Source organism: Eurosta solidaginis, chromosome 5 (genome assembly GCF_040869045.1).
Source record: "Eurosta solidaginis isolate ZX-2024a chromosome 5, ASM4086904v1, whole genome shotgun sequence".
NCBI lineage: Eukaryota > Metazoa > Arthropoda > Insecta > Diptera > Tephritidae > Eurosta > Eurosta solidaginis.
The window spans coordinates 254603804-254618818 of NC_090323.1; the positions used below are offsets into that span (position 1 = coordinate 254603804).

Below are 15015 nucleotides of genomic sequence, written 5' to 3' on the forward strand. Positions count from 1 at the left end.
ACAAGCGCATTAAAGGTAAGCAACAAAAACAATTAACAACATAGCTTACCTGTGAACAAACGGCATATAAAGCGACCAAACGATTGTGTCGAAATTTCTTCATTATAGCTGCCTCTTGTAAGAATGCCTGTGTTGACATGGTGCCTTCACGTAGTGTTTTCACAGCAACATCAATATTATTGCGCCATTTACCATAGTACACTTCACCAAAGTTGCCACGTCCCAGTTTGCGTATCAATTGGATTTCAGAGCGTGGTATCTCATACTTGTCACGCAATTCTGGTCCCAAATCCCACATTTGGGGCTGTGGCTTCGGACATGGACGTGAGAGTATGTGACAAAGGCCAAGTGCATTTTCTGTGGAGATAAATGCAACAATATTTAAAAACTATACATGGAGTAATATGCAGCTTGTTATGTAAAATTAATTAAAAATTAAATTCATGTTTACAGCAGTGACTATGAAAAAGTGACCAGCTTCTCAATTTTTTTAAAACAAGTTAACACTGTAAATGACAATTTTTATTTTAGGAAATATTTGAGCTCGTCTTAGAATTATCTGATAAAAGCAGAAAAACAAAAAAAAATTATAATAACGAAGAAATTTCCAAAAGAAATCAGCACCTATAAACACACAAACAAGACTTTTAAGTGATAAAAATATAAAATGAATATGAAGAAAAAAATAAAAAAAATAGATTAAAACACATTTTTGAAAATATAAAAATTGAAAAATAGATGGGACTTAAAAGAAATAAAACTGAGCACAATAAAAAATTATAAAAATATAAATATAAATAGTAAAATAGTATATGTATGTATGAAAATAAGATAGATAAATAAACATAAAAAACATAAAAAATTAAATTAAAAACAAAACCCCTAAAAACTAAATTAAAAAGATATATAAAATATAAAAAAAAAAATAAGTATGACCCAAAAATATATAACCAGAGAAAAAATATAAAGCAAAACTACTAAAGGAAATAATAAATTCAAAAAAAAAAAAAAAAAAACCAATTGAAAGGTAAAAAAAAAGAATTAAAAAACTTTCAAAAAGAAAAAAAGAATAAAAACCAAAAATTATAAACACAAACGAAATACAAACAAAAAATTATAAACTTTTTCGTATTAAGATACGAAAATAATAAAAATAAAATAAGCAACAAAAACGCTTTATAAAAACAAAAATCCAAAAACAAATAAAAATTAAGAAAACCAAAAAAAAAAAAAAACAATCTTAAATAGCAAACAAGAAATTATTGATTTATAAAAAGAGAAAAACAATTCAGTACAACTTAAATAACAAACCAAAAATTCAATTAATTAACAAATATATATAAACATTTTAAGAAATTAAATTAAGAATTTAAAACTAAAACCATAATAAAATAGAATTGATCTCTCCAGTTTTTTCGCCTCGCGAAACCTGGCATTGTCACCGACTAAATCTTCCGCGACCTTATTTACAACATGGACGCCCCAAATGTCGACCATATTGAACATCCACGTCGATGGCACTACGCTACCGACTGTCCTACACCCCAAAATCTTGGGTGTGACGTTTGATCAGGATCTACATTTTGGTGCGCACGCAACCGCAATTGTTCCAAGAATTCAGAGCCGTAATAAAATCCTCAAATCCCTTGCTGGCAGTACCTGGGGAAAAGATAAAGAAACGCTCTTGACCACATACAAAGCAATTAGCCAGCCGATTACGTGCTACGCGTCACCCATATGGTCGCCAAGCCTAAAAACCACCCACTGGAAGAAACTACAGGCCTGCCAAAATACTGCTCTCAGAATCGCCACGGGCTGTCTTCTTATGTCCCCAGAACACCATCTGCATAATGAGGCGAGAATACTCCCCATCAGGGAGAGAAACGAGATGCTGACCAAACAGTTTCTGTTGAATACCCAGAAACCTGGGCATCCCAACAGACATCTGATTGACGAACCAGCACCGCCTACGGGCCTAAGGAGTCATCTCCGTAAGCATTTTGAGGAAATACGGCACCTGAGAACCCAGCCGTATGAAGCGAAAAAGCACAAGCAGGTCCTTGGTGAACTCCATAGACAGGCGTCGGACCTTTATGTCGGGAATTGCCCGGTGAATCCAGTACTTGAAGAAAAATATCCAGAACTTGCAGAAGAGGAACGCATACTCCCCAGGGAAACGCGTGTCACTCTTGCTCAACTTCGTTCTGGATACTGTAACAGGTTAAACTCTTACCTATCCAGAATCAATCCCGACATACAAAATGTATGCCCCGCTTGCAATGTGTTCCCACATGACACCAACCATCTCTTTAATTGTAATGTGGAACCAACGCCTCTAACACCCCTTTCCTTATGGTCCACCCCTGTTGAAACGGCAAGTTTCTTTGGACTCCCGTTAGAGGATATTGATGACAATTTGTGATCGGTCGCGGCTATTAAGTGGGGCGAGCATTGCTACAACAACAACAACAACAACAACAGAATTGAGATATAGAAAAACGAATAGGAAAAATTAAAAAGCAAAAACTATGCAAAATAAGATCCATTACTACATTAAACAAAACTGAAATAACGAATATTAAAAACTTAAGTAAAGCAATTAATTACTAAAAAGTTAAAAAACAGACTTAAGTAAGAAACAAACCAATAAACAACTAAAAACAAAATCTGCAAATTTAAATGAAAAAATACTAGTATACCCGAGAGACGTTGATCTGAATGAACACTGTGTCATCTACAATTAAAATTAGACAAATTTTCAAAAAGTTATTCCAACTAAATACCACAATCCATGCGCAACCTAGTGGATTTTTATTTTCTTTTTTAAAGAATGAAGCATATCACTTGTATATCCTTTAGAAAAAAAAGCTTACAAGCAATGCTGATAACATTTAAACGGCTGACACTTTAAACACGCACATACGTTTGTATGCATGCAGCCAAGTTATTCATGAACTTACTACTATAGGCCATCACCAACGCCTGCAGCGAAGGGAACGTCTGATTTGTGGCAATGTAATAGCCACCATTATCGAGCGGCTTGATACGATAATGTTTCACATGATAGCCGCGACCATCTTCCCAATCCTTCACCGATAACGAATAACCATTTGGATTGTGTTCCGAGGGGCGAACCAAAAATGTACCACGTGGATTCTCCTCAGCTAACAATAACTTATCGGCCTCTTTACGTAGCACATTTTCAAAAAACCAACTGTAAATGGAGTTAAAAAGAAAAAACATATGTATTTACAAATATTACACAAGGACTTGCGTATGTATGTTTGTATTTGAACTCACTCTTCACTATTAACGCTACGCTCCTCGGCAACAAAGTTTAGGGGTATTAAACCCTCTTGTCGTGTACTCAAATTGACTACGCGCCACCAATCGGATTCGGTGTCGTCGATTACTTCCATCCGGTCACCCTTCATAAAACTCAAATCAGATTCATCGCGCGACTTGTAATCATATAGAGCGACAACGACGCGCCGCTTAGGTATGCCACCTTGAACGCCGGCTGGAAATAAATATAAATAAAAATAAAAGGAAAAAATGCTTATTTAGAAGAAGTGGGTAAAGTTATGAGCAAATATGTATGTGTACTTAAATTGGATTTATCTACAAGTAAGGGTTGAGTTTAACAAAATTTTAATGCACTTTTGATGGCACTTAAGGGAAATCAAAGTGTTTATGGAAATTTTATATTACAGTTATTTCAGTATAGCCTATAAGTGGACTGGAATTTAATAATTAATTTTTTTAGCAGTTGTTTGTAAAGACCAAAGTGACGATTCACATGTGACAGCTGTGAAAAGGGCAATTCTTTTATATTTGTATATCCATCGGTAACTCAAAATGATTGAACCACCAAGGATTACCACCTGATCATATTATATTTATTTCAGGCATGCTTAACGAACGAAACGATATCATTTCGTTACGATAATCAACGCTAATAAACGAAACGAAGTCATTTCGTTTCGTTTATTAACGTTAAGAACGTCAAATTAACGTTAATTTGACGTTATCAACGTTAATAAACGAAACGAAGTCACTTCGTATCGTAACGAAATGATATCGTTTCGTTCGTTAAGCATGCCTGATTTATTTCTTTATATAAAGGCTTCCATCACGAAAACAGCTCAACCGACATTCAAAAAACAGAGTATTACATTAGAAGACTTTTTGTATGGGTGTTGTCAAAAAAGATGTATTTAAAAGATTGCCACCCTTTCGGAAATTAAAAACATGTGAAACGAGAAACACGAATATGTTCACCTTACGCCGTATTCTAGTAAAAAAAATATATGTAAGTAGGATTGCCAACTAAGCTTATTACAAAAATTTTCTTTTTAACTCACAATAATTTAAGTAAAAACTGCAATTAATTTTGTAACTGAAACTATGCAAACCAATCTCAAAAAACTTTCAATAAAATTCGAAAATTCAGGAAAATTTTTAACTTTTCATCAAGAGTTCTTCTAATTTTTTTTAGTAGTTCTATCAATTTTCGTCTGACAAAGTACAAATTTTAGCTTCTACTAACGTTCGTGTTGCTAAATTGTTGAATAAATAACTCCAATATTCTGTATTACAAAATGATCTTTATTAGACTACAATAACACTAATACTTCGCAACCAGTAGCGCGCTTAAATCAAACTGATTGCAGATTACTCAGCTTTCGCAGCTTTTATACTCTGTCCCCAAATGTCTAGACGTTTCTTTTGCTAGAATTTTCTAACTGCTTACCAGCTATACGCTACCAGCTATAAACTACAGATACACGTTTATAGCCTCTCGCATAGCCATATGCGCGTGTATATGTGAGTAATACTTCACCGATGACTACATCTGTATGTGAGTTATATCTTCGTTGCCTTGTATGTATCGTCCCGATCAGACAAATCTCTCAATCTAACCGCTGCTAGCCTCTCCAAATGAACCACCCCTCTATTTCGTGGTTTCCCAATGGTTTATATGCGGTAGATGGCATCACTGATCCTCTTAACAACTTTGTATGGACCTTCCCAACTGCACCAAAATTTGGATGGAAAACTTTTCCGCCGGTGAGGGTTGTATAACAGTCCCAAATCTCTCTCCACGAACCCTTCCGAATTGTTCTTCTTGCCGTACCTGTGGTTCATCTTAACGCTCACTATCCTAGTTCGTTGCCTCACACTCTGTTGTTTGGCCACTGGACTACTTCGCAGAGCCTGATCTTGACGGATTGACCTTGCATCATCAGTATCATCTTGATGGTTCACAACAGTAGTGCGCCCTGGCTTGAAACCACCCTTGCAATCTTTCTGTGAAATTCTTTCCTTTGCTTTAGTGCGTCGATTAGGGTTTGTCAATGCCATTGTTTTTCTCGCCGGTACCTTCGGTTTTGATTTGTTTGGCCCATTCGTTCCACATGTCTTTTCCCGATTTACTTTCTTTGACTTTTGTGGTCTCTGTTGAATCTCCTCCACTAGCACTCGCTTACTGCTGACCCCTTTCTCCAAACTGAAGTTAAGTGGTATATCCTGGTAATTATAGCGCATATTCCTTCTTTGCATGTCGATCCTGATGTCATGGTCAACTAAGAAGTCCACTCCCAATATGACTTCATCAACAATCTCCGCCACAACGAATTTGTGTAGAATCGTGACCTTTCCAATTAAGACCTCACATACCACTTCTCCTTGGACTTGGTTATACTCGCCAGTAAACGTACGCAATCTTCCTCCATGTAATGGTTTTACTCTCCTCTTGACCAAGTTAGATCGGATTAAGGAATGAGATGCGCCCGTATCTACAGTCAATACACGTTATTTGCCATCCACATTCCCTCAGATATCATAGGGCATTCAATAGCTGGAGCTAGCTCTCAATATCTACATTTGACTCGCTCTTGCTCATCCCCTCGAGCTTTCTTATTAAGACCACCCATGCTGTTGAAACCACTAGGATCAAAATCGCAATGACGTGCAATGTGACCGGGCTTCCCTCATTTGAAGCATTTGATAACTCTTTCACTCCGCTTTTGCGATTCTTTTAGCGCCTCCAATATTGTGTTCACCCAGTCTGGCTTTTCTACCTCCACACGGCGTGCTTTGAACGCTGGCTTACACAGAAGCGATGCCGTTTCCTGAATAGGAGCATGTGATACCGTTTCTGTGAATGTAGGTTTTGGGTTTGCGTATGTCGCTCGCTTCGTTTCCACGTCCCGTATGCCATTTATAAAACTCTGGATTTTTACCCTCTCGGTGTATTCCACGGGTGCGTCGGCATTTGCTAGATGGGCCAGCCTTTCGACATCCGATGCGAACTCCTGCAAAGTCTCATTCGATTTTTGGTAACGGTTTTGCAACTCAATTTGGTATATCTGTTTCCTGTGTTCGCTTCCGTATCGCCTCTCTAGAGCGCTCATCAATGTTTCATAGTTGTTCCGTTCGTACTCTGGAATCGTCTGCAAGATTTCAGCTACAGGCCCTTTCAATGCCACGAACAGTGCAGTAACTTTATCTTCAGCATTCCAGCTGTTCACTGTTGCGGTCTTCTCAAACTGAAGCTCAAACACCTGGAAAGGAACAGAACCGTCAAAATATGGAGTTTTTACTTTCGTATTACTCGCTGAAACAGCGGGGCGATTAAGTTGCAATTCCTGTATACGACCTCTCAAAGCATCCACCTCTGCCTCGAATTTTTCTTCAAACTGCATTATTTTAGCGTCCATGCACGCTTCGAGTTTTGATGATATACGCACCTCTTGTGCTTCTAGTTGTACTGTTATGCGTGTCTCTTGTTCTTTCAATTGAGTTGCCATATATGTCTTTTGTTCTTCCAGCTGTGATGAAATTTGTGTTTCCTGTGCTGCAATCTTGGCTGTTATGCGTGTCTCCTGGGATTCTAGTTGTGTTTCCATCTTGGATGTTATACGTGTCTCCTGGGATTCTAGATGGGATACCATATACGTCTTCTGTTCTTCCAGTTGAGATGACATTTCGGTTGAAATCTGTGACGACATTTGCTTCAACACTGCTAGTATCGCGTTACTGTCAACACTTGCCAATGGATTCGGAGTCTCTATCTTCTCCTCCAGTCTCTATCTTCTTCTCCTCCTTATTCGCTGATTCCTCCACATCAGGATAAAAGACATATTGTCCACATTAATTCCTTCCAACTCCAGTAACTCTCGTAGTCGTGCTTGAAGTTCGATCTTATTGCCGGTTGTATCCAATCCACGGTTCTCCAACTCCTTTTTCAGTTGCTGGATCCTTAATTCACTTAACTTTGCCATGTCCAAGCTGTATTCGAAATCTTCAGAATTTATTCAACAATTCCTCTTCTGACACAAGTTGTAACGAATTTAGTGAAACTCCACTTATTTTACACCTTCTGTTAACGTTCGTATCGCTAAATTGTTGAATAAATAACTCCACTATTGTGCATTACAAAATGGTCTTTATTAGACTACAATAACACTTATACTTCGGAACCAATAGCGTGCTTAAATCAAACTGATTGCAGATTACTCAGCTTTCGCTGCTTTTATACTCTGTGCCCAAATGTCTAGACGTTTCTTCTGCTAGAATTTTCTACCTGGTTACCAGCTATACGATACAGATACTCGTTTATAGCCGCTCGCATAACCATATGCGCGTGTATATGTGAGTAATACTTTCACCGATGACTACATCTGTATGTGAGTTATCTCTTCGTTGCCTTGTATGTATGTGGGTAAATGATGATTAATGTGTTTATGTAGGTTGCTTAATGTTTCTGTTGTTGTGCCTTTATTTTATAACCTTAGAGATGGTAATATTCGTCACAGTATGTATGATTTTCGTTTCACTAAACTATCAAAACACGACTGCAGAGCTGAAAAGGACATTTAATGGAATTATAGAGATTCTTAATACCAAAATAATGGCTTGCCAATTTTAAACAATAATAATAAATCGAAATAATAAAACTCTTGCACTCTCGTCACCTAGGCTGAAACCTTTGCAACTTTTATTTATTTATTTATTTATTTATTTATTACAGCTTAATTAAGCCTAGCTTATATCTATTTACAATGTATATATATATAATAATCTTAACTAGACTAACATATAATTCTATGAACTACCGTATGGTGCTGAACTGTGGCAGACCTCCGAATCATGCCAACATTATTTTGATGCCAGTTATCTCTGGTATGAAGGCCGTTTACGAATAAGCACGAAGGCGATGCACTGATATGATCGAGTGATGCGTTGCAGTATGTGCTTCGGCGACTTTTATTGTATGCGCACGAGAAATTGGAAGTGAAATTGTTGGAAGACGCTTCATATCAGAATACTTAGCAGGCATATATTTGTATTGATTCTATGGAAGCCTGCCTATATAGTACTAAATTGGTAGTGTTTTGCAATTTTGTTAGCTGGCCTAATCATGTGAAAACGACTTCATAGCTTAAAAGGACATTAAACGGAAATGTGAAGCTTCTCAAGGCCAAAATAATAACATATCAATTTTAGAAATCGGACGTCAAATAACCAAGTTACAACGAAAACTCCGTTTCGGCTGTATTTCGAAGGATCAAAAAAAAATTTAAAAAAATTTTCCGAAACCCTCTAAACATAATCTTCAAATTTAGCAAATCGTACAGCACCCGAAGTTGAAATGTGAAATCTTATAAAATAAAGTACCAATCAGCGGATTTCCTAACATCACCAGAATAGTTCCGCCATGGCACAGTTGTGCATATTCGATTCACTCCGATTGATTCGCTATGTCGTTTATTGAAATTTGTTAATCGTCGCTGAACAAGAAAAGTAGCAACATTGGAGGAGACTATTGTTTATTTACGCATTTCAACATAGCATATTTTGCAAGCAATACCACAAGCGCAGGATATTTTAGCTTTTCAATGTTAGCAACATAATTTTTATTTTTGCAAATATTTGATACTCTCATGTAATTAAACACTATTTTCATAGATATTTTCCAACTATTCTTTGGATATTGGCAAACGATGCGTTCATTTCGACTTGTTTCGTTGCTCGTTGATCAATTACTTGGCCAATACCATTACGACCCTTTTACTTTTACCAGTGCATTCACAATTTTAGTTTTGAAGATGTATAATAGATAAATACCTGGCGCGATATAATTACTTCTGAGAAGGTTTAAGCCGAGCTTCTCTTGCATATTGCGACGTGCTACATTTTACATCAGCATTCTATGGTTCAGAGCCCTTTTGTGGACTCACAAAAGCACACACCAGGGAAACTATAAGTAACTGGGAAACTAAACAATTCAGACGTCACTGGATTGATTGCCCAGGGCAAAGGCAGGCCAAACTGTTTATATTTCCGGCAACGAAAGTATCTGCCAAACTCATTAACCTAAGCAGGGAGGACCTAAGAACTCTTACTGGGTACTACACGGGACACTGCGGTCTACGATATCACCTAAATAAATTAAATATATCTGATACCCAAATTTGTCGTTTCTGTGAGCTGGATGATGAAACGCCGGTTCACATTCTCTGCGAATGCGTCGCTCTAGCTAGGCAGAGACTATTCCATCTAGGTGGTGGGACTCTTAATCCCTATGTGATATGGAGTAAAAAGCCTGAAGAGGTACTTAGATACATCAAGAGCCTCCAGATACAAAATTAAACTAAACGGTCTTGCACAATAGATCTGCACAAAGGTCGCAGTGCTTCCAGACCAATTAATAATAATAATAATACATTTTAAATTTACCAACGAATTGGCGATTGAGAGTTTAATGGTGGCCTTTTGATGTATAAGAAAGCGATAATTTCATTGTTGAAGAATGAAACCTTATACAGCGCGCAAACGAAAGCTCAAGCTGTATAAGGCATTTGTAATTCTCATAGGAGCGTAAACACCGAAAAAAAATTCAGCCGAATATAGTCTTGTACATTTGTCTCATGTGCACAGCGCTGACCATGACTTAACATGAGGGATGTAACGAAACTACGATAAGAATTCCATAAGTCGGAGTTTCCGATTGATTTAGACTTCATATTTCGATTCCGACTCTGAAATCCGATGTTTAACGGAAGTGGATCAGTAGAAAGTTTGAATGGAAAAACATGTGGGCTTACGCGAGTGCATTTTAGCTATTCAGTTTCTTAGCAAGTCATAATACCACTGACTTAGACAACTTTATATATAATTTTCTTCGTCATCTTCTTTCATTAACCAGATATAGGCCTTTTGTACCATGCTGCCACTTCCTTTTTCTGTTCCGATTTGTATTAAATAAATGCGTAGGTTCCGATTCCGGTTCCGGTCAACCACTATCGTTGCATCCTTAACACATACATATGTACATAAGTATGATTTCCAACATTTTCATATTTTGGAAGTAACCCCACAAAACAGCGAGCGACCATCTTGATTCCTTCCATAGTCCCCAGATACGTTTCATTTCATAGCAATTTACTAATTGAGTAAAAAGTAGCAAAAAAAAAACGCTGAACCAAAGCGAGAACATAAAAACTAAATAAATAACTCAGAAATGTAAAAGCCAACTTTTTCTAGGCGCACTTACTGTCGCTAATTGTATTGCACTATTTACTCGATTTTCGTTTTTATTCGCAAAAAAAAATATATAAAATTTTATTCATACTTTTTATACCCAGCTGGTGGAAAGCCACACAAAAAACAACATACCTCAAAAAATTAGAGGGGGTATGCATGCTATCGATGCTTAGCATTACGGGAGCCCCGAAAACAACCCCGACGGCTGCACTGTATGCCATTCTGCACATTCCACCTGTAGACCTCGTAGCAAAGCACATAGCATTAAAAACTGCAACCAGGCTCGGTGCCTCAGGGCAGCTTGAGCACCGACCATATGGCCATAGTAGTATAGCGTCATCAATCACAAGACGAACAGACTACCTGATTCCCTATCTGAGCTTCGAGGGCGATCTTAAGGCCACAATAGAGATGGACGGTTGGCGCAAGGGTGCGCAAATGGCGAACGAGGCGATACATGTGTACACAGATGGTTCCAAAATAGTGGAAGGAGTAGGGTCTGTGGTATACTGTGCTGATCCGGAAATAAGCAGATCCTACAGGCTGCCGGATTACTGTAACGTTTTCCAAGCGGAAATATTAGCCGTAGCCAAAGCAGTAGAAACCCTGGAAGAGAATAGCTTAAGCTGCAACCGTGTTAACTTTTATATTGACAGTCAAGCAGCAATTAAGGCAATAATCTCGCATAGCACAGCACCTAAATGCGTGTTAGAGGGTAAGCAGTCTTTGGAGAAAATCGGGACAGGGAGAAGCATATATCTATATTGGGCACCAGGGCATATGGGAATAGATGGGAATAAAAAAGCGGACGAACTAGCTAAAAAGGGTGCATCCCTTGAAGCTTGCTCCGTAGACATTCCAATTAGACTGGGCGAGATTAAGGTGCACATGATCGACCAAGCGGGAAAGACGTGGGTTCAAGCGCGGGGCTGTAAAGTGTCGAAGATTATGTGTAGGTCTTACAACCTTAGACTAACAAAGTTGCTTCTATCATTAAAAAGAAAGGACTGTAGACTCATGACGGGTATTCTGACTGGACACTGCCTTCTGGCGTCACATGCCTTCAAATTAGGCTTGGTCAGTGATAGCAGATGTAGGAAGTGCGGGTTGGAGGAGGAAACGATCGAGCACGTTTTGTGCTCGTGCCCTGCACTTGCTAGGCTAAGACTCCAGCTATTAGGGGTGATGCAGCTGTCAGATCTAGAAGCAGCAAGTGGCTTAAGTCGTAGGAAGCTTCTAGTATTTGCCAAGAGGACGGAGTTATTTTATAACATAGGTCCTGATTTTTGATAGGGTTTTTCAGTTTGGTCGTTAAAACAAACTTCTGGTAACACTACGGATTCAATCAGTTTATGTGAGGTCCTCATGGACCGGCCAGTTCAACCTAACCTAACCTATACCCAACTGTACTTCTACACAGGGTATTATAACTTCGATTCGATAAGGGTTGGTTGTACAGGTATAAAGGAATCGAGATAGATATGACTTCCATATATCAAAATCATCAGTATCAAAAAAAAAAAAAAATTGATTGAACCATGTCCGTCCGTCTGTTCGTTAACACGATAACTTGAGTAAATACTGGGATATATTCACCAAATTTGGTACACGAGCTTATCTGGACCCAGAATAGATTGGTATTGAAAAAGAGATAGATAACCACGCCCACTTTTTATATATATGTATAACATTTTGCAAAACACAAAAAACCTGATTATTTACGATGTTGAAATTTGACGTGTGGACTGATATTGAGACTCTTGATAAAAATTTGGAAACAAATTTTAAAATGGGTGTGGCACCGCCCACTTGTGATAATTTTAACAATCAATTTTACAAATATTATTAATCATAAATCAAAAATTGGCAGAGAGGTTGCCTTTACTATAAGGAATGCTTTGAAGAAAAATTAACGAAATCGGTTAAGTACCACGCCCACTTTTATATAAAAGATTTTTTAAAGGGTCGTGGACGAACAAAATAAGCTATATCTTTGCAAAAAAGAGCTTTATATCAATGGTATTTCATTTCCCAAGTGGATTTATAACAATAAATAGGAAAAACTTCAAATTTAAAAAATGGGCGTGGTACCGCCCCTTTTATGACTAAGCAATTTTCTCTATTTCGTCCATAACTCGAAGAAAAATTAACAGATAGTAATAAAATTGGGTACACAAATTTTCCATATAGCAGGAAATATTTCTAGAAAAATTTTTTTTAAAATGGTCGTGACGAAAATAATAGGCTATATCTTAGAGAAAAAAAGCATTGTATCAATAGAATTGAATTATAACATTAAATTCGAACACTAAAATTTTTGAAAATGGATGTGGCCCGCCCTTTTTTGTCTAAGCAATTTTTAATGTTTCGGGAGCCATAACTCGGAGAAAAATTTTGTCCACATGTATGCCTTTTAAGGGGAAATATTTTCAGTAAAAATGGACTAAATCGGTTAATTCGCCTTCCTTTATATAAAGTATTTTGTAAAAGTGCGTAGATGCAGGTAATAAGCTATTTCTAGTAAAGTTGGAAAATTTCGTTAATAACCCTGCCCTTTTTTGTAATAACGCTTTTTAGTACAATGGCACTTGTGTGTTTATGTTTATTGTTCTGTCATATCTTTATTTTAAAATAAACAGTAGGTAAATCCCCGTATCTGAAGGAAAACTGCATTATTACCCGCTCAAGGTCATTGGTGTTAGCCTCTGTATCCTTTTTGCTTCTTTTAAACGAAAATTAGTTCAGAATAGAACCATATGCACATGTATTATTGCGTAGCCTTGCAACGCTATTAAGCACACAAAACAAACCACAACAGCATTTCAAGTGTACAGCTGGGTATGTAATGTTCGGTTTCACCGGACTTAGACTTCCTTACATGTTGGTGTTAAGCTTGAATTTCCCATGGTTGGGCATACAAAAAAAGCTGAGAAGTGCCAAAGTAGCGTTGGAATTGAAAATATGAATTCCACGCCGACCAATTGCCAACTTGGCTTTATTTATTTATTTTTTTTTTTTAACAACCAGAACCTTGGCCTCGCCACACATACTGCGCATCATACTAATACCTAGTCACTGGTAGGTTATGCCCCCAACTACATATGAACTACCCATGCAATTACCCACACACACGATAAACGCACTACTGGCGTTGTTGGCACACATGTGGCGAGTAAAGATATCAAGTGCCATCATTTTGTATGTACTAAGTACTTATTTGTGTTTGTAAAAATGGTAATGGGTGCACAGAAAATCAGCTTTGTTCTATGCCTTTCAACTTTGGCCTGCAAATGGAATTTATTCAAGCTGGTTCTTGTAATGCTGCTAGAAATGCTCAATAATGAAGATAGCAATGCTATGTAGTTTGAGCTATGTGCTGTTAGTTGATGCTATGAGCAGAGCCAATGAATGCTTCAATTGCGGGGTCTTTCGGGGTCGATCGCATGCGTTCAATGTGCAGCTGTTTTGTGGTTGCAAGGTTCAACAGCGACTACGCTAAAGGAGACGTCGACGATTGCAGGCGTGTGCCAGAGGGCAAGTTTCAATGTTGGTTCACTTGTTCGCAATTGAGCTTGAGCCTATATTTACACTTACATTGGTTTTAACACGAGAGCATAAGTATAATTAAATAAATACAGTTGAGAGCATAACTGAAACATTCACTTTTTTGTTTACTTTTTCCCATTATATTTCCCTATGCATTTTTCGTACAATAATAATAGTTATAATTATTAAATTGGCGAGATGAACGTCAGGGGAAATTAAGGCAGAGCTTCTCTTCCAATGTGCATTGTGCTACTTTTAAATTTTTCCTACAAATTGGCCAAGCTGAATCTACTTGTTTTATGCCGACACCGAAGAGCATCTGCAAGGTAAATTTTTTATGCTATTTTTTTCCTACTGCTCCTTTTTTGTTTCCTCGTAGTTTTTTTTCGTTACTATTTTTCTTTGTCTTTCCTTTCTATTTTTATTTATTGTTTTTACTTTTGTTCTTCCTTCTTATGTTCTCTTTTTGTCTTTTCGTTTCTTTCATCAGCTTCATCGTTTTCCTTTATTTTTATTTTTTTATTCATCTTCTTTTTCTTCTTCTTCTTTATTCTTCTTTCTTTTTATTATTTCTTCTTCTTCTCTCTTCTTCTTATCCTTTCTTCTTCTTTCTAATTATTTTTCCTTCTTATTTATTCTTCTTCTTTCTCATTCTTTTTCCTTCTTATTTATTCTTCTTCTTTCTTATTGTTCTTATTTCTTCTACTTGTTGTTCTTATTTCTTCTTCGTTCTTCTTCATCTTCTTTTTCTTTCTTATTCTTTCCTCTCTTTCTTTTTCTTCTTTCTTCTTTTTTTTGTATTTCTTCTTCTTCTTTTTCTTTATTAATATTCCTCCTTTTTGCTTCTGATTCTTTCATTATCTTTTTTCTTCTTACTTCTGCTTCTTTCTTGTTCTCTCCTTCCATTTTTATTTCTCT

General features: G+C 37.1%; 1 protein-coding gene across 4 annotated transcripts in view; it reads right to left on the minus strand.

Annotated features, from left to right (window-relative positions):
* Window positions 1-15015, minus strand: part of Src64B (Tyrosine-protein kinase Src64B) — a 211546-nt gene that overhangs the window by 9759 nt on the left and 186772 nt on the right. For all 4 annotated transcript variants that reach the window (XM_067789897.1, XM_067789896.1, XM_067789895.1 and 1 more), the window contains 3 exons: window positions 3301-3520; window positions 2961-3214; window positions 50-357 (listed from right to left, as the gene is read on the minus strand). In XM_067789897.1, coding sequence (XP_067645998.1) covers window positions 50-357; window positions 2961-3214; window positions 3301-3520 — 782 coding nt within the window. The remainder of the gene's footprint in view (window positions 1-49; window positions 358-2960; window positions 3215-3300; window positions 3521-15015) is intronic.